The 23,885-nt window shown below is 41.7% G+C and overlaps 1 protein-coding gene across 4 annotated transcripts in view; it reads left to right on the top strand.

The window, feature by feature from the left end:
* Positions 1–2,405: 2,405 nt before the first annotated feature.
* cdc14ab (cell division cycle 14Ab) overlaps positions 2,406–23,885 on the top strand; it is a 53,978-nt gene continuing 32,498 nt past the window's right edge. For 2 of the 4 annotated variants that reach the window (XM_029706564.1, XM_029706567.1), the window contains exons 1-5: positions 2,407–2,918; positions 3,358–3,448; positions 3,870–3,945; positions 7,757–7,849; positions 18,503–18,582. In XM_029706564.1, coding sequence (XP_029562424.1) covers positions 2,822–2,918; positions 3,358–3,448; positions 3,870–3,945; positions 7,757–7,849; positions 18,503–18,582 — 437 coding nt within the window. In that variant the 5' untranslated portion in view covers positions 2,407–2,821. Of the gene's footprint in view, positions 2,919–3,357; positions 3,449–3,869; positions 3,946–7,756; positions 7,850–18,502; positions 18,583–23,885 lie in introns of all 4 variants that reach the window. The other 2 variants (XM_029706565.1, XM_029706566.1) reach the window with 2 other exon arrangements.

The raw sequence follows: 23,885 nt of genomic DNA, 5'->3' as shown, positions 1-23,885 counted from the left end.
GAAATGATGAAGTGATGAATTCCCCATGTGGCAGTCCAACGGACGAATCCGGGAGAAGGCTAACAGAGGAGAACGCGGATGCCAGGAGTAGGCGGGCAGGCGTGTCATGTTTCGGAGGACTCTGGAGCAGTGGAAATGATGAAGTGATGAATTCCCCATGTGGCAGTCCAACGGACGAATCCGGGAGAAGGATATAAGGTGAATGCACCAATTTGTAAGTCGCTCTGGATAAGAGCGTCTGCTGAATGACGTAAATGTAAATGTAAGGCTAACAGAGGAGAATGCGGATGCCAGGGGACTATGCACTATGCTACCTGCCCGAATGCATAGTGCCAACTGTAAAGTTTGGTGGAGGAGGAATAATGGTTTGGGGCTGTTTTTCATGGTTTGGGCTTGGCCCCTTAGTTCCAGTGAAGGGAAATCTTACGCTACAGAATACAATTACATTCTAGACGATTCTGTGCTTCCAACTTTGTAGTAACAGTTTGGGGAAGGCCTTTTCCTGTTTCAGCATGACAATGCCTCTCCGCACAAAGCGAGGTCCATACAGAAATGGTTTGTAGAGATTGTTGTGGAAGAACTTGACTGGTCTGCACAAAGCCCTGACCTCAACTTCATTGAACACTTTTTGGATGAATTGGAAAGCCGACTGTGAGCCAGGCCTGATCGCCCGACCTTACTAATGTTCTTGTGGATGAATGGAAGCAAGTCCCCGCAGCAATGTTCCAACATCTAGTGGAAAGCCTTCCCAGAAGAGTGGTGGCTGTTATAGCAGCAAAGGGGGGGACCAACTCCATATTAATGCCCATGATTTTGTAATGAGATGTTCGACGAGCAGGTGTCCACTTACTTTTGGTCATATAGTGTATGTAGAATGTTCTATTGTTGTTTAATAGTCATTTTCAATTAGTATGCGAACATTTTAATTTGTGTCAACATTATTTTATCAGCCGGCGAACATTCTATTGTAGCTACAACATATATAATAGTGTGAAAAACATAGAAAGCTACTTTGTTGGAGAGGTTATCATATCAATTTGGTCAGGGGCTTGTGGGGAACAATTTAATACGATTAACCCTTTGCTACCCAAAAGTGTACAAATCTTTCTGCTTGCCATGGACCAATAGTTCTCGGCGGTTTATATAGCATTTTATAAACTGGGTGGTTCGAGCCCTGAATGTTGATTGGCTGAAAATCATGGTATATCAGACCGTATACCATGGGTATGACAAAACATTAATTATGTTGGTAACCAGCGGTGTAAAGTACTTAAGTAAAAATACTTTAAAGCACTACTTAAGTAGTTTTTGGGGGTATCTGTACTTTACTATTTCTATTTTTGACAATTTTTACTTTTACTTCACTACATTCCTACAGAAAATTCTGTACTTTTTACTCCATACATTTTCCCTGACACCCAAAAGCACTCGTTACATTTTGCATGCTTAGCAGGACAGAAAATGGTCCAATTCGCAAACTTATCAAGAAAACATCCCTGCTCATCCCTACTGCCTCTGAATTGGCTGATTAACTAAACACAAATGCCATGTTTGTAAATGATGTCTGAGTGTTGGAGTGTGATCCTGGCTATCCGTAAATAAATACAAAACAAGAAAATTGTGCCGTCTGGTTTGCTTAATATAAGGATTTTTTTAAATTATTTGTACTTTTACTTTTGATACTTAAGTATATTTAAAACCAAATACTTTTAGACTTTTACTCAAGTTGTATTTTACTGGGTGACTTTCACTTTTACTTGAGTCATTTTCTAGTAAGGTATCTTTACTTTTACTCAAGTATGAAAATTGAGTACTTTTTCCACCACTGTTGGTAACCAGTTTAAAATAGCAGTAAGGCACATCGGGGTTTGTGACATATGGCCAATATACCACTGCTAAGGGCTGTGTCCTAGCACTCCGTCATGCCTTAGCACAACCCTTAGCTGTGGTATATTGACCATATACCACACCCCCTCGGGCCATATTGCTTAATTAATCTTTGTTAACTCAGGAGTAAAATATTGTGTAATTTGGTCAGTTGGATGCAGAATCTGCTCATGGGAGATTTAATAGCATCTCATTCTCATTGGTGCATAAGGTGAATGCACCAATTTGTAAGTCGCTCTGGATAAGAGCGTCTGCTAAATGACTTAAATGTAAAATGTAATTTTGCATATCCTATCAGCTATAACTTTGTCAATAATTCACTGGGCCATGCTGAACAGGCATACAAAGTGTGTTACTCATATAGGCCTGTTTATACAGTGTTACTTACACATACTGTTATAGAGTTTTTATTATACTGTTTACTGTGCCCTTAACTCCATTGTTGAGTATAGGCACAGGGATTCTGATCGCTGATTGGTTGAGGTAGACATGACCTGGCAACGTGCCTTTGTGTGGCGATTGGGTGGTTACCATGTGACGTCCCGATCCGCAATCATGGCAGGGAAAAGATTTGTGCGGTGTCGGAAATAAGTGAAGAGGACGTCTGTTGTTTGTTGATATTTTCCTCCGTTGTTAACGCAGCGCGGAATGAAACCAAGAGGCATGCAAATATTTTTTGTTGCAGGGCTTCACTTTATCCTTGGGCCTGGATTTCGAATTGGAATGTCCAAATGACGTCTAATTTATTCTTTCAGCCTAGACAGAGTAGAGCAAAGTGCGTGGTTAGCAACTAGGATAGCTTCTGTCTATCCAGCTAACTTCATTACTGTACTTAAAAAAAAAGATATATATATATAGAATAGTCTGATACCGTTATCTAGCTAACTTTTTCCCAGTTTACTCGTTAACTTATTTGCAACGTGTGTCTGTGTCGATGCCTCTCGACAGTCTTAAACATTCTGCTATTCTTTCAACTTTGTTTAAAATGGCAGACGACATAGAATTGATAGGAGCTTCTGAATTTATAAAAGGTAAGTGGAAATTAGGTAGTTGTGTAAACTTGCTAACGTTAACTAACAGTTATCAAGTTCGCCAACTCAATAACGTTAGTATTTCGCCAACCTGGCTACTGACTAGTTAGCGCGAGCGAGCCTTTGCACCTCGCGAGCCAACGTGATTGACACATGTGTTCGAGAACTGCTAACTTGATTACTCATATTTTCAAAGTAAATGAAACTAGCGAATTAATCTGCCATTTTTAGTTTAAAACTGACATTTGATTGAACGTAGCAAGCTTCGTACTGCAAGTCAGCTACTTTTTAATGACGGCTTCCTGGAAGCGAGTGATACAGTCGCATGAGTAAAAACAATGTTGCCCTAAACGCATTCTTCCTTTGTAAATTATGTGGTGGATGGCGGTTTTTATGGTCCCGCAATGTTTGTTGTTAAATGTGTCCATGTTTTTTTCAGATCGATTATATTTTGCTACCCTAAGAAGCAAACCAAAAAGCACTGCAAACACGCACTACTTCTGCACGGATGACGAATTTATCTATGAAAAGTAAGTTTTGTCCTCCCTCCCAAGAATCTCTTCTCACTTTCATTCGCTTCAGTGCATTTGATTAGCTACACTTTATTGCGCAGCGGCAACAAGTCGCTTGGGCTGTTGAGGAGCTTTGCAATTATGTAACAGCTTTTCATTATACGTTTTCCAATTCAGATTAATAAAACCATTGTGTTCCACTCTGCTTGGGGTTGACCAATGGTTTGCCTAAGTTTAACCCTCCTCGCTGAACAGAAAAGTAAAACCAACTCTGTGGTTACAATACACACATATTTAATTGATAATACATATAGCAGATGGGGTTAATTACTGAATAGGATAGCTTAGTCATCTCTGTATTAGACATTTCAATTTAGAATATCAAGAATTGAAATATGTTTAAGTAGTCTGACATTTTTAAATGTTCATTATATTTCAGCTTCTATGCAGATTTTGGACCCCTCCACCTAGCCATGCTGTATAGATACTGTTGTAAACTCAACAAAAAGCTGAAGGTAAGTCATGTGCCTCTATCTCAAGCCTTACCTCCCTCAGTAAGAATGTACAATATGCATCTGTGACAACAAAACCACTTGTGGAATTCTACCTCCCACACCCTAATTGACAACAACTGCAAGGTTTGTGACATTTGAAAACATGGCAACGCATACAGTAGTGTGGTTTATGGGGTTAGTTATTAGATAATTACAAAACCCACACATTTTTCCCTCGCCTAGAGTTTAGTTACTTGCAAGGACAATAATAAATTCATAGGCCCTACCAAACATTTTTCTGTTTGGCAGTGCCTCGCATTGTGAAACTTGAAGGGTAGGAATGGAATGAATGGACAAAACAAAAGTCCTCAGACCGTGTAAATTAGGGCTTTGGCAAAGTTATTTGTGTTCTGTTTTTAGCCACCCTACACCTGTCCCAAAGCTGCGATGTCACTTTCCCTCGGGCAGAGAGAGTCATTGGAGAGGCCAGGATAAGCTGGTCCTCATTGCACCCAGTTGGTCAGCAGTTTTATTGGGCTGACACAACACCACAATCTAGTCCAACTTGTAGTATAAGCTACAGCTATATTCTTGTCTATTCTAGAGCCTCCAAAAATAATGATTAGATAATACTGTTTGTCATGTTTGGTGCAAATGAAATCGGAGTGTTATTATCACTTTTGGTAACAGGAGAGGCATTTTGTTTATAGATTTACCTTTGTTATTATTTGTTGATGTGCATTAGAATTCGAGTTCAATCAGGGCCTGGCTTTTATCCAGGAGTCATTACATTGTTGCGGTTTATGATTTATAACTCCATTTTATGCCAAGATCTTACATGAAGTTAGTTTGTTAGGCTAACCTGAGTATTTATGAGTACTTGTTGACATTCAGGGTACATCAATTCTCCAGATATGTTGCTTGTTCAGCCATCTCAATTATCTTCAAATCTAAGTGGGGTCTAGGAGATGTGAAGCTCTAGCTAGGTCTACTCAATTTTAGTTTTCAATTGCCCTTTTAAGGCCAAAACCTTCACAAGACCCTAGTCAAGGGGAGGTCCCATCGCTTTTGTCTAACTTGGTTATTCTCAACTGAATGGGTCCAGGGTGTCTGAGTAAAAAAAACATGTATTTATTTTTATTAAAAACAAATACTCCAGTCTGACCTTAAATGACATAAACCAGGTTGAAATTGTGTAGAAATTCTGAATAATAAAAAAAAAAAAGTTACCTCAGACTTTTGTTCACTCTTCATTCCCAGTATTTTTAATATAGTGCTGTTAGCAGTGCTATTTTGGTTGATTTTGTGGTCTCAAACCAGAGTTTATTAACATTCTTCATCAAGAATATTAGTATCATTTAATTATTAAAAATGAAAGAGATGGGCATGTTGTTCCGTTGATGTATAATTGCTACATTTACCATCAATTATAGCATTAAAAATAGTTTTTCAGATTGTATTTTGGTGATTATTTTTTGCGACTGAAACAACTTGGTACAATTTGGGTCCCGAGGCAAAACCAGTTGAGAACCTCTTGTCTAACTCATGTCTTTCTACCACCTTGTGCATGTAACTCTCAGTGTCATTAATAGAGGTTCTGCGTCTGTCTTTTTGTCCTGTCAATTTTCCGTCGATGCAGACAATCTGTAGGTCTGTCATATGTAGATGTTGGTCAATGTTGAAGGTAAAGTCTCAAGCAAGCATGATGTTTTTACCACTGTCATCCCCCCCATTTCTGTCCATGCCACTGCGCTTCGCCCTCCGGTGTTTGTTATGAACAGCTTGTTGCCTTAGGGACGGCATTCCTTTGAACCTCGCTGGTTTGGATCCGCTGCATGACAAGCTGAGTATCGTCTGGAGAGAAAAAGACAAGGAAAAGTGGACAACCCTGATTGAGAAATGCTGAAATTGTACAGTTTGGAGGCTGAAATGTCTGAAATGAGTCAGGTTATCCCTTTGACAATTACGCTTTGACCATCCCCACACCTGTTGGACCTGAGTCCATTTGATTTGTGTTTTTGCCCCCACTCACCTACCCTGTTTCCACATCCTCTCACCACTCATGCATGTGTCTGGCCTGGCCTCAGTTTCGTCTAACTTAACCTGTTTAGTGATGCATTTCAACAGTTTTTTTTTACCCTGACCGTTACCCAGAGAGGATCAAGGAAGTGTAAACATCTGTTGTGTTCACTACTCACTACATTTGAAGTCAAGTAGATTCAATCCGTTTCCCAAAAAATGTCATTAACATTACAAAACCATAAATCAAATCCATCCACGTGTATTGCTTCAATATCTTGGAGGTTTAGGCCTACTATTTTAGGTCTAGGCCTACATCTTCTAGCAGACCTGGTTAGATAGTCTGAAGTATTTTACATATGAAGTGAAAACATTACAGCAGATTAAGTCTGTTTTCCCCCGAATCCAATATAGGCTATGTTTTCGTGGTTACATTTCTCTGTCATATAGCAATTTACTTTCTCTATTAAGACTAGCATATTGGTGGCATGAATGCAACAAGTAGATCACTTCCCTCAGGCCTAGATGATGGTATTGATTCATGACCAGGCCCGATGTCTTTTGCTATGGTAAAATATTCCTCCCACACCCGTCCAATGGAAGTTGCTGCCTATGTTTTCCTCTCAGAGGAAAAGACTGAGGTCATCCTTACAAGCCTCTGCAGTTTCATTTCCATACCACACTTCAATTAGTATAGAGACTTGAGCATGGTGCTCCTCACATTTCTGGTTAGGCCTATATAGCACCGACTGGATGTGTGTCTATGGATGTGTCTCTTCTAGCTTGCCTTTGCTGCTTCCAAGTGCTTTGGCCCCCTCGGGCAGTGATTCTGAATGAAAACACTGACAGTGGCACAGACACTGTCACACACACCTGCAGCCCACCTGTCCTGCCAGCGGTGGTGACGTCCTGTCTGCATCAGTACATATCAGGGTTTTTCTGGATCAAAAAGGGGCTTAGGTGGTGGGCGCTGCAATGGGTGTGTCGGCCCCCATCTTGGGGGATTTAGTGAATTCTTAAGCCAATTTCCTGCAATTCTACAAATTTCTCCATGGCGCTGAGAGATTTGTGCAGTTTTAAAGCAAATTTCCTGCAATTCTATGCATTTTGCCATGGCTAATGCTGTTCTTTTGCTGAAACATAAAGTCAATACTGCGAAATTCATTGGTTTTGGATTTTTTTCAATTCTCCCTGACTGTCTAGCTAGTGATTGTTAGTTCTCAAAGATTTATTATAATTCTAAAACAAATTTACATCTGATTTTAGTCATTTTAAGTTTACACTGAAAGCCTTTTTCCATCCTGAAAATTACTTGTAAAAAAAAGTTTATTTTCGTTTTTTTCCTCTTTTTTTTTTTTACAGTTTGTCCTGGGCGGCCCGAAAACACTTAGGCGGCCCGCCCAAGGATTTCGATGGCGGAAAAAACCTTTCATATAATGTAATATCATATACAAGCCAGAACCAGATGTGCTTTCAGGTCTATTAATTAGCTCCAAAACTGCCATGTTCTTGCATCTTTCTCTTGAGTAGAAAATAGGAAGCTGACGAGTTCATTGTTGTTGATTTCTAGTTACTGCCACTAACTGTTTTATATAGGCCTAGCGTATGTTTATGCCACATATAAATGCATGATCATGCATAGGTTGTACAGTACTATGGTCACCTAACCATTGTTGTTTAGACATGGTTTAGTAGAGTGACTCATCCAGTGTTTGAATATCTTCATCAATTGTTCTAATCTAAATAGCTTTAATGTGATGTTTTAATCGTTTAGTATTTTTCCTTATGTGTGTTTTCTCCTTTTTGTCTGCAGTCCTTCACACTGACCAGAAAGCGAATCGTACACTACACCAGCTTTGACCAGCGGAAAAGGGCTAACGCTGCTGTTTTAATCGGTGCCTATGCTGTGAGTATCCTCTCTCTCACTCTCTGCAGGGAAAGGAAGTTATGCAAGGGGAATAGTGTATTTTGGTGCATTATGTCATGCTGCACCTCCCTAAGTAATGCAGCTCAACTGCACATTTCCCCTAGTGTATTGTTTTTATTTTGTTTTGGCGCTATTGTTGTCATTCAAGGCCTTTTTTGAGTGCTTCTTTCAGCCAGTGCAGTTTTAACCATTACAGCCAGGTCTGACTCAGAACAGAAACGGATGGGAGCTGCTGATATATATAGTCAGTCCTATTGTCCTCAATGTCCTGCCATAATGGCCCTATCTTCTAGCCCTTTTGAATGCCCAGCAGCTCCTGTTGCACTAGGCCCTATTAATTTGGCCCCTTGCTGCCATCCATGGTTGAAGGCTGTCCTTTCGCTTCCAATCAGATACCAGCTTTGACTGTAATGTGTGACGGCATCCCCTGCCAGCTGGGTGCTCTGTCACGTGGCAGTAAACGAGGGGATTTATCTGCTGTTGCTGTGCTGTGATGATGACATGCCTTATGACAGATGCCGTAGATGACATGATGATTATCTCCGGCAATGTGGGTCAGTAGTGTTTCACTCAGTGGACTGTGCCCAGTCCTTACCCCAAGGGAACAGACGGGGGGGTCAGCGTCGGTCATGACAACCTTTGTATGTAACTTAAGGCCCTACTCAGAATATTTCCATTGTGATACCCAGCATCTAGAAGCTTTAATAAACCTGGACTTGACCCTCCTCTATGGTAAGCACGATATAGGCTATATCAGGCTTCATTCTGGTTTTGGCCCTTAATGGCTAAACGCATGATTGATAAACCACAGTTGTTGTGTATCTCAACCATGTTTACAGTTTCTTAACTAGCTAGCCTATCTAAATCCCCAAGTAATATTGTATTGCTGGCCTGGGTTAGATTGAATAGGGCCTTTTGTCTATAGCACTCTTTGTCTTGATAGCAGCCCAGGCAGGCCACATGGCTCTGGGAGGAGATATTAATAAGTAGCGTTGCAGCAGGGGGCATGCTGGATTATAATCTGGATTTGGCTTCCTGTCCTGGATAACAGTGGCAGGAGATGGTTGGTCCTCCCCAAACAACAGACACCCCTGAAGTAAACCCTGTATAATTTACTGTCCTATGCACAGCTGTACTTAAGGTTCCATGCTAGCTTTGTCCTCTCAGCATGTCTAGACACTAGCCATATTGATGCACACTAGCCATATTGACACATGGTCAGATGCTCTTCAATATTTATCCATGCTCGAAAGAATTTGATGTACTGCACTTTCTAACAACAAATAGGATTTGATCCACTCACCTTAAAGGATAAGTTTACCCAAAATCCACAAACCAAGGGATTCCGTACATAGTTAAGTGGAGTTATCCCTCTCCCCCCCTCTCTCTCCATGTAGTGCTGTACTGAAACAGCTGCAAAAAAGGGTCACGTGACTCGTGACGGTGCTGGATGCAGGCCTCGCGCTGCTTCATTGCTAGTGAATTGATGATTCAGAAATTGTGTACTGTTTTATTTAAAGGTAAACAACAACCTACAAATCTGTCTGACATCCAAATTAGGTATTTTTTTCAAAAGTATTAGCGGTTTTGAGTCAGGAAATGTGTACTTTTACACTTGAAACATTTGCCCTAATTGATATAATTGTTTTATGTTGGCGACTGCCACAGTAGCTGAGATGGATAACAACTGTGCATGTGTGCTCTCGGGGTAATCCCTGCTATGTAGAAACTTCACATTATGACCTTATTCCCAGATGTGTTTTTTTTCTGAGAAGTGTAGACCGCGTTACACATTAGTTATACAAGGTAAACAACAACCTACAAATCTGTCTGACGACAAAATACTCGCAAGTTGTGAAGAACTCTACTGGAAAGTTGCCGACGGTGTCGTCGAACCCTATTTATTTGAGCCTGAGTATTTGGATGAAGAATTGAGGCAAATTGAGCTTCAGTTGGCCGTCGCTGCCCTAGCTGCCGCAGCAGTAGCTGCACCACTGACCCAACCCATGCCAGGATCAACAGACTGGTGGTGCTGTTTTGGCAATTATGCTCCAATTCCTCGAATGAGGAATGTTTGTGCTGCAGAGATTTTGAATACGTTATGTTGAATACGTAATGATGAGGAGCAGTTAGTTTGCTTTTGCAATCACAGGGATTTTGATGCCCATAAACCCTGGTGTCCTGGATTTTTTTCTTCTTCATATCTAATGAGTAAGTAGCTTAACTTTACTTTATTGAATGATTGTTTATCACAAACATCTGAGCGGGACCGTTACTTGGTTTCTGTTTTCATATTAGCCCAAAATATTAAATAGCCTTTGTCTATTTATCGCAATGTAAGGTGGCACAATGTCGGTTGTCTCTCACCCCCCGTCATAAATGAATAGGGTATGTGCATTCGGAAAGTAATCAGACCTCTGGACTTTTTCCACTTTTACATATATTTTTTTAAAGTTAGACTTATTCTAAAATGGATTAAAAAAAATATATGCTTCCTAACAAGGTAAATGGAGCATATAGATGGAGACTAAATCCTACACTCCTAAAGCAACCTGAATTTTGTGCATTTATCAAAGAGCAGATCAATATTTTTACTTTGACAAACAAACCCTCCACTCCTGACAGTTTCATTCTTTGGGACACATTGAAAGCCTATCTGAGGGGACAGATCATTTCCTATACTAAAGGGTTGAAGAGAAAACACGGTGCGGAACTGAATGTCCTTGAATCTGAAATCTCTGAGCTGGAGAAAACCTACCAAAGAGGCCCAACTAAAGATCTATATAGGCTTTTGGTAAATAAAAAACTGAAATATAATATTCTGAACACACATCAAGCTGAGAGGGCCATCACTAAATCAAAACAGCGTTATTACGAGCTTGGAGAGAAAGCTCACAAAGTACTGGCATGGCAACTGAAAGCAGAGGAAAGTAAGAGGACAATTAATGCTATAGAAACCCTTACTAATGAGATCTTTCGACCCTACCAAAATTAATAATACCTTTTAAGAAATACTATGAAGACCTCTACACTTCCCAATCAAGCGATGATCTGTCGGAGATCGACTCCTTTCTCTCCTCTCTCAACCTCCCATGCCTGTCAGAGGAAGACAGAGAGCGCCTGAGTGAGAACTTCTCTGTTCCTGAATTGGTGGAAGCCATTAAATCCTCACCTTCTAATAAATCTCCTGGGGAGGATGGCTTCCCTCCAGAGTTCTATAAAGAATTTAGGGAGCTGTTGGCCCCCTACCTCATGGAGGTACTTAAAAAAGCTGGGGAAGACAACTGCTTTCCAGAGTCTTTCTCTCAAGCAGTAATTACTGTAATCCACAAGAAAGGGAAAAACCCGCTGAAGTGCGCCTCCTATAGACCAATCTCTCTCCTTAACACAGATTGTAAACTGGTCACCAATCTCTCTCCTTAACACAGATTGTAAACTGGTCACCAAGATGCTATCTAAGAGACTGGAGTCATGTCTTCCCCTGCTGGTCAACCCAGATCAGACTGGCTTCATAATTAATAGACTGTCCTCCAATAATCTCAGAAGGTTCTTTGATATAATTCACCTTGCTAACAAAAACAAAATACCTAGTGTCGCAGTCTCCCTCGACGCTGAAAAGGCCTTTGATAGGGTTGAATGGCCATACCTCTTTCGCGTTTTGGAAAAGTTTGGTTTAGGTACCGTGTTTGTAAATTTGATAAAATCACTCTACAAATCTCCTAAAGCTAGGAATGCTACCAATGGGATCACTTCCTCCTCTTTCCCTCTCTATAGGGGGAACAGACAAGGCTGCCCAATTAGCCCCCACCTCTTTGCCCTCGCCATCGAACCGTTGGCTGAGGCTATTAGATCGTGCCCTGACATACATGGCTTTGAGGTGGGCCCCCATACCCATAAACTATCACTCTTTGCGGACGACCTTATCTTATTTCTAACAAACCCAGAACACTCCCTCTCTCACTTGCAGATCCTACTACAGTGTTATAGTTCTTTCTCTGGATATAGGGTTAACTTCGATAAAAGCGAAGTCTTACCGCTGTCTGTCTTTGACCATCATACCATCAAGCACAAGTTTCCTTTTCGATGGTCGCCTCTGGGCTTCACATATTTGGGCATAATGGTGGATGGTAACCTGAACAACCTCTATAAACTCAATCTGGCCGGCTTGTTGCAAAAGGTGGAGGGTGACCTGGGTAGGTGGATGGACTTGCCTCTCACCCTACTGGGTAGAATCAATGTGATTTAAAATGAATATCCTGCCCAGATTTCTATATTTGTTTCAATCTCTCCCTATCCCTGTGCCCGCAGCATTCTTTTCCTCTCTCGACAAGCTGACCAGACGGTTTATCTGGCATGGCAAAACCCCGAGGGTTAGCCTGGACAAACTGACTCTGGATTACGGTCAAGGGGGCTTAAACCTCCCCAATTTTAGAATGTACTACTGGGCTGCACAGTCTAGGTTTCTGGCTCAGAGGTTTGACAATGGTCCCTCCCCCTCATGGTTGAACATTGAAAAGCTTGAGATGAATGATGACACGGGGGCAGAATTGTTTTACAAATGGGACAGAAAATCTATAAAAACCAGGACAGACAACCCTTTAATCATACATTCTGTCCTGGCATGGTGTAAACTGCATGAGCTGTTCGGACGAGGGGGATTTCTCTCCCCTAAAACCCCTTTATGGAACAATAGATTGATCCCTATGTTTTTCCAGAATAGTAACTTTAGACCATGGTCTCATAAGGGGATCACTCTTCTGGAACACTGTTATGAGGAGGGAGTTCTTACGTCTTTTTAGCAGCTGAAACAGAAATACCACTTGTCTAACAGGGATGTCTTTAGCTACCTACAACTACGAAACTTTATTAGGGTGACTCTCAAGGGACAATGGAACCTACCTAAAATGTCACCTATTGAACAACTCTGCCATGCAGACCAACCACTACTCAAGACCATTTCCCGTGTTTACGATGCTCTAATGTCAGTACTAACACTGCCTGAGCTAGATAAACCCCGACTTAGATGGGAAAAAGATCTGGGTATTGATCTTGATGAGGGCCTATGGAGTGACCTATGCAGGGATGGTGTTACATCCACATTGAACTCCAGATACAGACTGATCCAGTTTAATTTCCTCCATCAGCTCTATATCACCCCATCTAGACTGCACAAGTTCAACCCTGATATCTCCTCCCTATGTTTTAGATGTGGCTCAGATGAAGGAACATTCCTCCATTCCACTTGGCAGTGTTCAAAACTACATGGTTTCTGGCAGGGGGTATGCGATACCATATCCTCAATCCACGGGGTTGCATTCCCTTTAGACCCCGAGGTCTGCCTACTGGGTAACTATACTAACACCAATCTTAGGCAAAGTCATACTATAAAGCTAACAGAAATATTGCTAGCGATTGCCAAGAAATGTATTGCCTTGAAATGGAAATCGGATTCCCTCCTGCCAGTGGCAATGTGGCTATCGGAAGTTAATAGTTGTATCCCACTGGAGAAAATCACTTACTGCTTGAGGAATAAGTTAAAGACATTTTACAGAATTTGGCAACCTTTTATTGACTATATGGAGAATCTCCCCTCACATCACATTGATTGAATCTCTATATAATTCTTATATAATGTTTCACACGTAATGTATAATATGTAGCTTACAGCAGGTTACCATATGAATCAATGTCTCATTATTATTATTTTTATTTATTTTATTATGATTTATGTATCATGTATGTTTTTTATGTATTATGTATGCCCGTATTTATAATTGTAATTTTTTATTACGCTCGTCTGTTACCGTCACTTTGTCCTTTGTTGTCTAACATATTTTCACTTTTGTTTTGAATGTTCTTAATTGGAAAATGCAAAAATAAAATATATATATATATATATATATATATATATATATATGCTAATCAATCTACACACAATACCCAATAATGACAAGGCAAAAACAGGTATTTAGATTTTTTTTGCAAATGTATAAAAAAAAGATGCCTTATTTACGTAAGTATTCAAACCCTTTACTTAGTACTTTGAAACAACTGACAGTGATTACAGCCTTGAGTCTTCTTGGGTATGACGCTACAAGCTTGGCACACCTGTATTTGGGGAGTTTCTCCCATTTCTTCTCTGCAGATCCTCTCAAGCTCTGTCCGGTTGGATGGGGAGCGTCGCTGCACAGCTATTTTCAGGTCTCTCCAGAGATGTTAGATCGGGTTCAAGTCTGGGCTCTGGCTGGGCCACTCAAGGACATTCAGAAACTTGTCCTGAAGCCACTCCTGCGTTTTTGGCTTTTTTGCCCTCGGTCATTGTCCTGTTGGAAGGTGAACCTTTGCCCCAGTCTGAGGTCCTGAGTGCTCTGGAGCAGGTTTTCATCAAGGATTTCTTTGTACTTTGTTTCGTTCATCTTTCCCTCAATCCTGACTAGTTCCTGCCGCTGAAAAACATCCCCTCAGCATGATGCTGCTACCACCATTCTTCACCGTAGGGATGGTGCCAGGTTTCCTCCAGACATGACGCATTCAGGCCAAAGAGTTCAATCTTGGTTTCATCAAGCCAGAGAATCTTGTTTCTCATGGTCTGAGTCCTTTAGGTGGCTTTTGCCAAACTCCAAGTGGGCTGTCATGTGCCTTTTTACTGAGAACTGGCTTCCGTCTGGCACTCTAGAGCTCTGTCAGCGTGGCCATCAGGTTCTTGGTCACCTCCCTGATCAAGGCCCTTCTCCCCCGAGTGCTCAGTTTGGCTGGGCGGCCAGCTCTAAGAAGAATCTTGGTAGTTCCAAACTTATTCCATTTAAGAATGATGGAGTCCAGTGTGTTCTTCAATGCTATAAAACAATGTTGGTACCCTTCCCGAGATCTGTGCCTCGACACAATCATGTCTCAGAGCTCTACGGACAATACCTTTTGACCTCATTGCTTGGTTTTTGCTCTGACATGTACTGCCAACTGTGGGACCTTATATAGACAGGTGTGTGCTTTTCCAAATCATGTCCAATCAGTTGAATTTACCACAGGTGGACTCCAATCAAGTTGTAGAAACTTCTCAAGGATGATCATTGGAAACAGGATGCACCTGAGCTCAATTTCGAGTCTCATAGCAAAGGGTCTGAATACTTCTGTAAATAAGGTAGTTTTGTTTTTTATTTAGAATGAATGTGCAGAAATGTTTTAACCTGTTTTTGCTTTGTTATTATGGGGTGTTCTGTGTAGATTGCTGAGAAACATTTTTTATTTAATCCATTTTAGAATAAGGCTGTAGCGTAACAAAATGTGGAAAAAGTCGAGGGGTCTAACTACTTTCAGAGTGCACTGTATGCTAACCTGTAGAGCACCTAGGCCTTATGTTTACATGGTGCAATGGTAATAACACAATAACACCTCGAACTTCAAGAATTAAACTCCACTGAACTTGTTTTGACGTATGAAATCACTTGGGAGTTTCTGGATTTTGGGTAAACTTTCCTTTTAATGGGGATACAGCTATTTAAGGGATTTATAAATGAATGATATGTACCAATTGATTCTTGAAGAATTATAACTTATAAATGCCTCATGAGCTTAGTTTAACTGTTGTACCCCATCAGAAGCCAAACTATATAAGCTGTTTTACTCTGTTTGTAAACAAAGCCGGAGTTGGAATGAAAATTATTTTTCAATAGTTTCGTTCTGAATGGAACAATACATGTTTTCCCTTCCATTCCACATTTCCAACAAGCAAAAAGTTCTGAACCAGTTCAAACCATAAAGTAACATTTTATATCATTCCTTTTTAAACCTGTTTTTATATATAGCTCAACATTAATCAATCAGTGCTTCTAGAGCACCAATCAGTGACTCGCATCCTTCACAGCGTTGGCTTAACGTTGAACCAGAGATAGCTAACAAGCTTGTGTGTGCAGAGCGGCAGCAGAATACATTTCCTGTATTGGCCAATAGGAGACTGATAACGTTGTGGGAAGAGTATTGCACTGATGGTGTGTCTAATCTGTCACTCGGTGACCCTAATTAAAGCTGCTATCACTTATTCCTTCCTAGACAATCTCTCCAGGGTAGATGCACAAAACGAAGCGCTGAGCTAAATTTTGCCTGAACCTTGACCGATGCCCAATATGAACTTTTCATTCATTGACACTGAAATATCACGTTCTCTTTCACAACCAGGCCATATAGTTTCTCCCAGCTGCACGAGTCATTAGCTCTCAAATGCACACTGAGGAGTAGCATTCAGAAATCAATATAGTGCCTGATGAACTGCATTTAACCAATTTAGATGGGATACGGGATGTGATGTTTGTCTGCGTTGTTATAACCTCTGTAGCTACATCATGTGGATTGTGTTGACTTTTAATAAGGAGAGAATGTGCTGGGAACACGGCAGGGCGGTCTGCTACTCCCTGTGTTTTCCTTCCAAGTGGGTCTCCATTGATCCGGTCACGTGATTGTGTGGGCTCTGTTGAGCCCTCCTGGCCCTGCTCTCATTACAGAAGTTTGGTGCTGCGCTTTAATACAAATGACCCGCTTTCAACCCGAGAGGATTATATGTGGGACAAACAGCTGGCCCACATTCTGTATGATGGATCACGTGGGACAACACACTCCCACACCAGCAGAATAGTTTAATCTGGTGCGTTTTTGATGGATCCGATTGTCTGACTGGTGAATATTTCATGAAGCGGGAGCAGGAATAACAAAGCTCTGTTCTACTTGCTGAGAAGCCGCCGGCTTCATGCACTGTTTGGCCTCCATGTCACCAGACCCACTGACACACAAGCTGCATTCACAAGCCCACTCTCCCATACATGCCCCCTAGTCGAGACTAATCATCCAGTCAACCTTTGAAAATTGGCACTCTAGGCCAGATTTGCTAATTGTTCACGCCAGGGTCCTGTTACAGCAGTTGGGTGTAAGAAAGTTGGTCTTAAATGCGAGGTCGGTGGCGTAGCTACGTCTGACTTGGGATCAGAATTGACACCTGTTGCACCAACCAAAAACAAGACTAGTCGTAGCTAAGTCCGGCGTAAGCAATGCGCGTTCATGAGATTTCATGCTTCATATTGATGGTTGCTAGGCAGCGGCCGTACCATCCTCGTGGCAGTTCTAAACTTTGCGAGGCATGTCCCATCACTTCGTAAAGCCCACCACAATGCATGACTTTTCTTAACCACAACTGTATGGATCAATCAGTAATTACCATGGTAATGACTATCACTGAATTACGAAAATAAGTAGACTGCCATTGAAGGCATTTATCGTGTTGCTTACTGAAACTCCCAAAGTCATCCAACCGTTTTAGATACTTTAAAGCAACAGCCGTGTGTTGTCAACGGTAATTTCAGCACTGTTATGATTGGGACAGCGTTATCGCGCTGCTTTGAGACAACCGTGGGGGGACTTTTCACAGAATCTTCGTTTTGAGTATTTGGTTCCAATTAGGCTGGGAAAATGTTAGCCAAATTCAGGAGCGCGGTCATGATGATAATCTAGTTTGCTTGTCTATCAGTTGTCAGAACATTTTGCTAGCATGTAATGTAGCCTACGCTAGCCTAGTATAACAGGTGGATCGTTTTGCTCTTCACTCATGTAGTAGCCTGGGCTATATTCCGAGTAAAAACCCTTGTCTGATGATCAATCAACGTGATTCTGTTTCACTGAATCTCCGTCTGTATTTGGTTATTGGATCTATTAGTTTGCTGACATCTGATCAGACACATTTAGCGTGCTGTAATGTAGCGTATAAATCAAGTGTGTTATTTTTGCGATTGACTCGCGTATAGGCAACTCAAAAAGCCCACAGAGGTTGTGAAATATGAATACGAAACTCGCGTCCTTTTGAAAATATAGATTGCTATTTTCTGTGCGTGTCATGAAAGATTGTCCCAGTTGAAAGCCCTATACCTTCTCTCTACTAGACATAGAATGTACGCCCCCAGGCGTAGCACGTAGACGGGCTAACGCCCAGGTTGTGCAACAGGTTTCATTTTTATGTCTGCCGTAGAACACATTTTACTTCGGACTCTATGTCGGACGTAGAGTTACGACCAACCGGTCCCAGGGCAGTTTTCACCGGTTGTTTCCAGAGGAATGTTCACATTGTCTTTATTTACTTTGTCCAGAGTTATTTTTTTGCAAGCCTCTAAATTATGTTTTTTTTACATGTAATAATTAGCTAAATCTGGTCCTCTACATCCAAATGTTATGAACACACCTTGTACTGACGTGCTACTCCTTGTATGGATGTGGGACGCTGAGGTGTTGAGTTCCGCGGTGTTTCGTTTTTAGCGTTGGTTCAGATGAGCTACCTGCTTTGCTGACACGGCTGGGAGAGCAACACGTTCATGAATGGATGACTTACCTAGCGTGTGCTTTTTATGTCCTCCATTTGGAGAACCCCTGGTGCTGAGACGTGGCCTACTGGCCCCTATGCTGTTGCCTGTGGAATCTCATCTGTGTGACACATTCTGTGTCCTTGTCTCCCGTCCATGTTATGTTAGTGCTTTAACCTGAATAAATCGGGAAGCTGGAGGATTACCAAAATCCTGGAATGAAAGCTGTGTGGTTTCAGTAATTCAGTCATGGTTTATGAACTGCTTCCCCATCTCTCCCTCCCTCTCCCTCTCTCAGGTCATATACCTGAAGAAGACTCCAGAGGAGGCCTACAGGGCTCTGATCTCAGGCTCCAATTCTTCATACCTTCCCTTCAGGTAAGACAAGCCATGTCCACACTATCACACAGCAGCATGGTTTCTTACCACCGAAACCATCATTGGATATTTGCCTTGGAAGCACATCTTGGCTAATTGCCTTACCTTTTGTATCATGGTTGAGCTTAGAGGTGTTTTTGTTTTACATTGTGTCTCTGCAGTCCTTATTGTTGGGCTTTAAGCAGCTCGCGTACCTTTCGTACTGTGCTTGCTCTGCCTAGTGTATGGGACTGGTTCATTGGTCTGTTTCCCTGCCTTGTCTGGTTTCCACCTCCAGAGGCTTCCCCAGTTTTTGTTTGTGTCACCTGAAACTGTGACGCCCTGTCTGTCCCTGGGACATCTGATACTCTGTAATAACTCTGTCATGCAACCCGACAGCACAGACATGGGTCACAGCTCCACAGTATAATCAGTCCCCTGTGACGCCTCCCTCTCTGTCATCCTCGTCGTCATTTTCCCTTAATCCTCTTATTAACAGGGTGCATGTCTTACAATAGATTGGGCCTGTGTGTATATGTATGACGCATGACATGTGAGGCTAAAATAACTTCCGGAGTTTCTCGTGTCCATCAAAACCAGTTATTAGACCTGGAAAAAGCAGACGAATTGGTGTGCTCTCGGATTGTAATAATACTTCATGTATGTAAGGTCTTTTGGTAGTCCCAGGCTTGTGGCATTGACCAAAAAAAATCTAGATTCTACAAGTTTAGCCTCCAATTGTTTTTAGTCAGTTATTATGCCTGCCTTCTCCAAAACAGAACTGTATTTGTTTTACTCTGCATATTCTACCCACTCCATGAACACACACATCCTCTCTCTCTCCCCAGCATAACATGTAGTTAATCTGCTTTCTCGTGGCATAAGATATCTGTGCCTGTTGTGGATCAGCGGACTCACTCTTTAAAAGGATTGTGCTACATTTTTAGAGTGGGCGTGACAAAAATTGAATAAACAAATCTTTTCCCTTCACTCGCCATTGTTAGGTGTGTAAAATGGTTTAATCTTTGTTAGCCTGGTTGGTTTCACTTGTCATATAACACAAACAAACAAGCAGTTTTCATGCATCTGGAGGGAGTGTACGGTTTAGAATGGATAGCTGGATTAGATTTTGCCTGGCTACCCAGACTCCTTGCTCAGGCCAAACGCTAAACCACGTCCATGGACATTAGCAGCTTCTCCGCAATAAGTCTGGATCAGAGTACGTCCCTGACCCTTCACCGAATGCGAACGCGAATTGATACTTTGATTGGTTAGAGACAATCCAATCGCTGATGACTGTTTTGTAAAATGCCCCTCTTCATCTCAGTCATACTGCCTTAATTGAAGTCATTTGAAGTGTGTAGTGAACCCGCAGAGCAGTGGAAGAATTTAGTGTGAGTTGTCAGGCTAGATTAGATTAGCGCCGCTGCTTTAATTTGGTACTATTATTTATTATTTTATTTACCTTTTATTTAACTAGGCAAGTCAGTTAAGAACAAATTCTTATTTTCAATGACAGTCTAGGAACAGTGGTTTAACTGCTTTGTTCAGGGGCAGAATGACAGATTTTTACCTTGTCAGCTCAGGGATTCGATCTTGCAACCTTTCGGTTACTAGACCAACGCTCTAACCACTAGGCTACCTGCCGCCCCATACTGGGTCAGGTGGGGCTTCTGTAATCCCAGCTGGTCATTTGGGGTCAGTCGACGTGGTCACGGTTTGTTGACGGAATTGTCCATTGTTTGATCGTCTATGCATTGAACAGGCCACAGAACAGGAACAAGGCTATAGTCGTGTGTGTACGTACGTGCTCGGTAGCGAATAGCCTTACCTCATCAGCTCCTTCCTATTGAACTGTGGAGTGAGTCACACCCTCATGATCAGTCCCATCCGCATTCCAACTCAATTTCACATGGTGGCGAGGAATTAGTGATGGGGTTGGGGATATATAGATGTGATGTGTGGGAGCAGGAACGGGACAGAGGGTGGGTAAGTAAAGTGAAGGCACGTCAAGAGCTGTTGTGTCAAGAGCTGTTGTATCTGCTCTCTGCCCCTACATTGACCTGTGATTGCATTCTGTACCTGTCTTGTACACATGGTCTGTGATTCATTGCTGTGTGACATGGGTCAGCAGCCAGGCTCTATGGTCGATTTTGGGCATTGTTGGCCTGAGTTATGATTGTGACAGATATCCACCCTTAGGGCTTGTCTCAACCTGTCAGTGTGTTTGGTGAGTTGAAGCTGAATAATATCATATAGTCCCATGGACTCCCCCTGTGTTGGTAGCAAACAGATGAGAGATTAGGATATCTCACTGAACCTAGTTGTCCTTGCTGACTTCTCTCTCTTGTCAGTGCTTGGTTACAATTTAGCCCTATCGTCACGACATTCCTATGTTCTCCGACTACCCTTCCACTCCTTTATTTACTCACTAACTTACCACGAAGCATTGTATCTATCCACCAAAAGAAAATACCGATCTGAATACAATGTGTACGACTTTGGAGAGTCTTCCTGGTCATAGAAGAATCATAGGCGCTGCAGTGTTTGCAGTTAGCCCCGTTGTCTCCTGTCTGTGCCGATGCCTCTATTGGCGCTCTCTGGTTTAATTGGGGCCTTGTGTCGCCCACAAAGATGGCCTTCTTGCCGGGGCCACGGGGCTGTGTGAATGGAGAAGAATGGAGCTTTGTCAGTTTACTTGATAAGCTCTAATGGCCCCTAGCTAAAGGGATGGCACTTATGTAACTTGTTGTGTTGGGTGGAGAATGAACGAGTAGAGATTGGCGAAGAGGGGAGATGGTGTTCTCATTCGATAATTATGCTCTCATGTCCCGCACTTTAGTTGGGAGCATTCCCAGCTCCGCTACAGCCCTATTTCTATGTACTTGTGTAATGAAGGCTGGACCAATCCTCCTCCCACCACTCTGCGTTGCCAGCACAATTTAGTTTCCTTTGAACTTGATTTGATGGGTATCGCTGGGCTACTTTTAGAAAGTCTATTTCTAACTGGGCCTTTGACCTTATTCCTCCCACCTCTCCCCAGTGGCTCCCTCCAGAGGGGGGTGTGTGTGTGTGTGTAGAGAACAGTGGGACACAGATGCTCCCCTGATCCTCACCTCCCATAGTTAGTAGCTGACTGTGCGGACTGGAGTTTGGTTTTTGGATGGGGTTGTTACAATGTTATGAGAGGGAAATGGACGGACCTACACACACTCACAGTAGTACATAGACACACATTACGTCAGGGGTCTCCAACATTTTCTAGCATGAGTTACTTTAAAAAAATGTTTAAACATGTCGCAAGCTACAAATGTATTTTTCTAGCTTTCAAATAGGCACGTTCTTCTCTTCTCCCCTGCAACTCTTCCCTTGGTCCTTAGTGCACTACTTTCTCTTGTATGCTGTTTTCTGTCAATAAACCACTCTAAGGGGTATTTTTCATTTTTTTCTTCTAAATTTTCTTTTCTCAGTTGTATATTTCCTGGTTTAAGAGTTGTTTTTTCCAATTGCAATTGTTTGTAAAGGAACAATGAAATTGGATGTTCTTAGGCCATGTCAATTGTTAAATCACAATCTTTTTTTCAGGGCTGGGGTCTGGGAAAAAAAAACGAAAAAAATTGATGTTTTTTGTGTGTAATGTCCCTTTTTTAAAAATTTTTTATTGCCAATCTAGCGAGTGAGCAATGTGCCTGTCTAGTGACGGTTCTGTACTGCTGCTGCTCATTTCATGGCAGAGTTTGCAAATAATAGATACAAATGATATACTTACTCATGATATACTTCTGCTAGGTAAGCCTACTTTGCAGTTAACATTTAATTTGAAAGGTTTTGGGGAAAGTATTTCTGTCAACCCACAAGACAGTTATCACATCAACTGGCTTCACACGGTGTGATAGACAAATGCACGCACCATGTGTAGACGGACGGGGGCAATGTTGCTGGAAATGAATTTGCAGATATTGCGTTAGGTCTGGCTTTTTAAGCCAATAGTGGCTAACCAGGGGTGGGATAAAGTCAATATTGTGTTGATTACACAGTAGCTTGCGGTGTCTAATAGTTGTGATATTTGTTTGACAGTTTGCGATGGAACACATGAAAAATGTAGTATACTTTCGGAGTTGTTTGGCGAGCTACTCATAGGTGGGTTGCAAGCTACTGGTAGCTTGCAATCGACCTGTTGGAGACCCCTGCATTACGGTTTGTAGGCACACATTATGGCAGGGGTCTCCAACCTTTTCTAGCATGAGAGCTACTAAAAAAATGTTAAACTTTGCAAGCTACTAGTTTTTTTGACTTTCAAATAGGCACACTCTTCTCTTCTACCCTGCAATTTTCCCCTGTGTCCTTGGTGTACAACAGATGTTTTCTGTCAGTATTCGGTGCCTTCAGAAAGTATTCATACCCCTTGACTTTTTCAACATTTTGTTCTTCCAGCCTGAATTCAAAATGGATGAAATATTTTTTTTTAAATCTCACCAATCTACACACAATACCCCATAATGACAAAGTTAAAACATATCTAATTTACATAAGTATTCACACCACTTTGGCAGTGATTACAGCTGTGTTTTTCTGGGTATGTCTCTAAGAGCTTTGCACACCTGGATTGTACAATATTTGCCAATTTAAAAAATAAATAAAGTGTTTTCTTTAGCACTGTCAGGTTGGTTGTTGATCATTGCTAGACAGCCATTTCAAGTTTTGCCGTAGATTTGAAGTCAAAACTGTTACTCGGCCACTCAGGAACATTCACTGTCTTGGTAAGCAACTCCAGTGTTGTATATTTGGCCTTGTGTTTAAGGTTATTGTCCTGCTGAAAAGTGAATTTGTCTTCCAGTGTTGGTTGGAAAGCAGACTGAACCAGGTTTTCCTCTAGGATTTTGCCTGTGCTTAGCTCCATACCGTTTCTCTTTTTAACCTGAATCTCCATAGTCATTACCGATGACAAGCATATCCATAAAATGATGCATCCATCACCATGCTTGAAAATACAGTATGAAGAGTGGTACTCAATGATGTGTTGGATTTGCCCCAAACAATGCTTTGTATTCAGGATATAAAGTTCATTTCTTTGCCACATTTTTTGCAGTCTTACTTTAGTGCCTTGTTGCAAACAGGATGCATGTTTTGGAATATTTGTGTTCTGTACAGGCTTCCTTTTCACTCTGTCAATTAGGTTAGTATTGTGGAGTAACAACAATGTTGTTGATCCATCCTCAGTTTTCTCCTATCACAGCCATTAAACTCTGTAACTGTTTTTTAAAGTCACCATTGGACTCATGGTGAAATTCCTGAGTGGTTTCCTTCCTCTCCGGCAACTGCTT

This window comes from Salmo trutta, chromosome 22 (genome assembly GCF_901001165.1).
Source record: "Salmo trutta chromosome 22, fSalTru1.1, whole genome shotgun sequence".
In the NCBI taxonomy this organism is placed as follows: domain Eukaryota; kingdom Metazoa; phylum Chordata; class Actinopteri; order Salmoniformes; family Salmonidae; genus Salmo; species Salmo trutta.
This window is presented reverse-complemented; position numbering and strand designations above follow the sequence as displayed.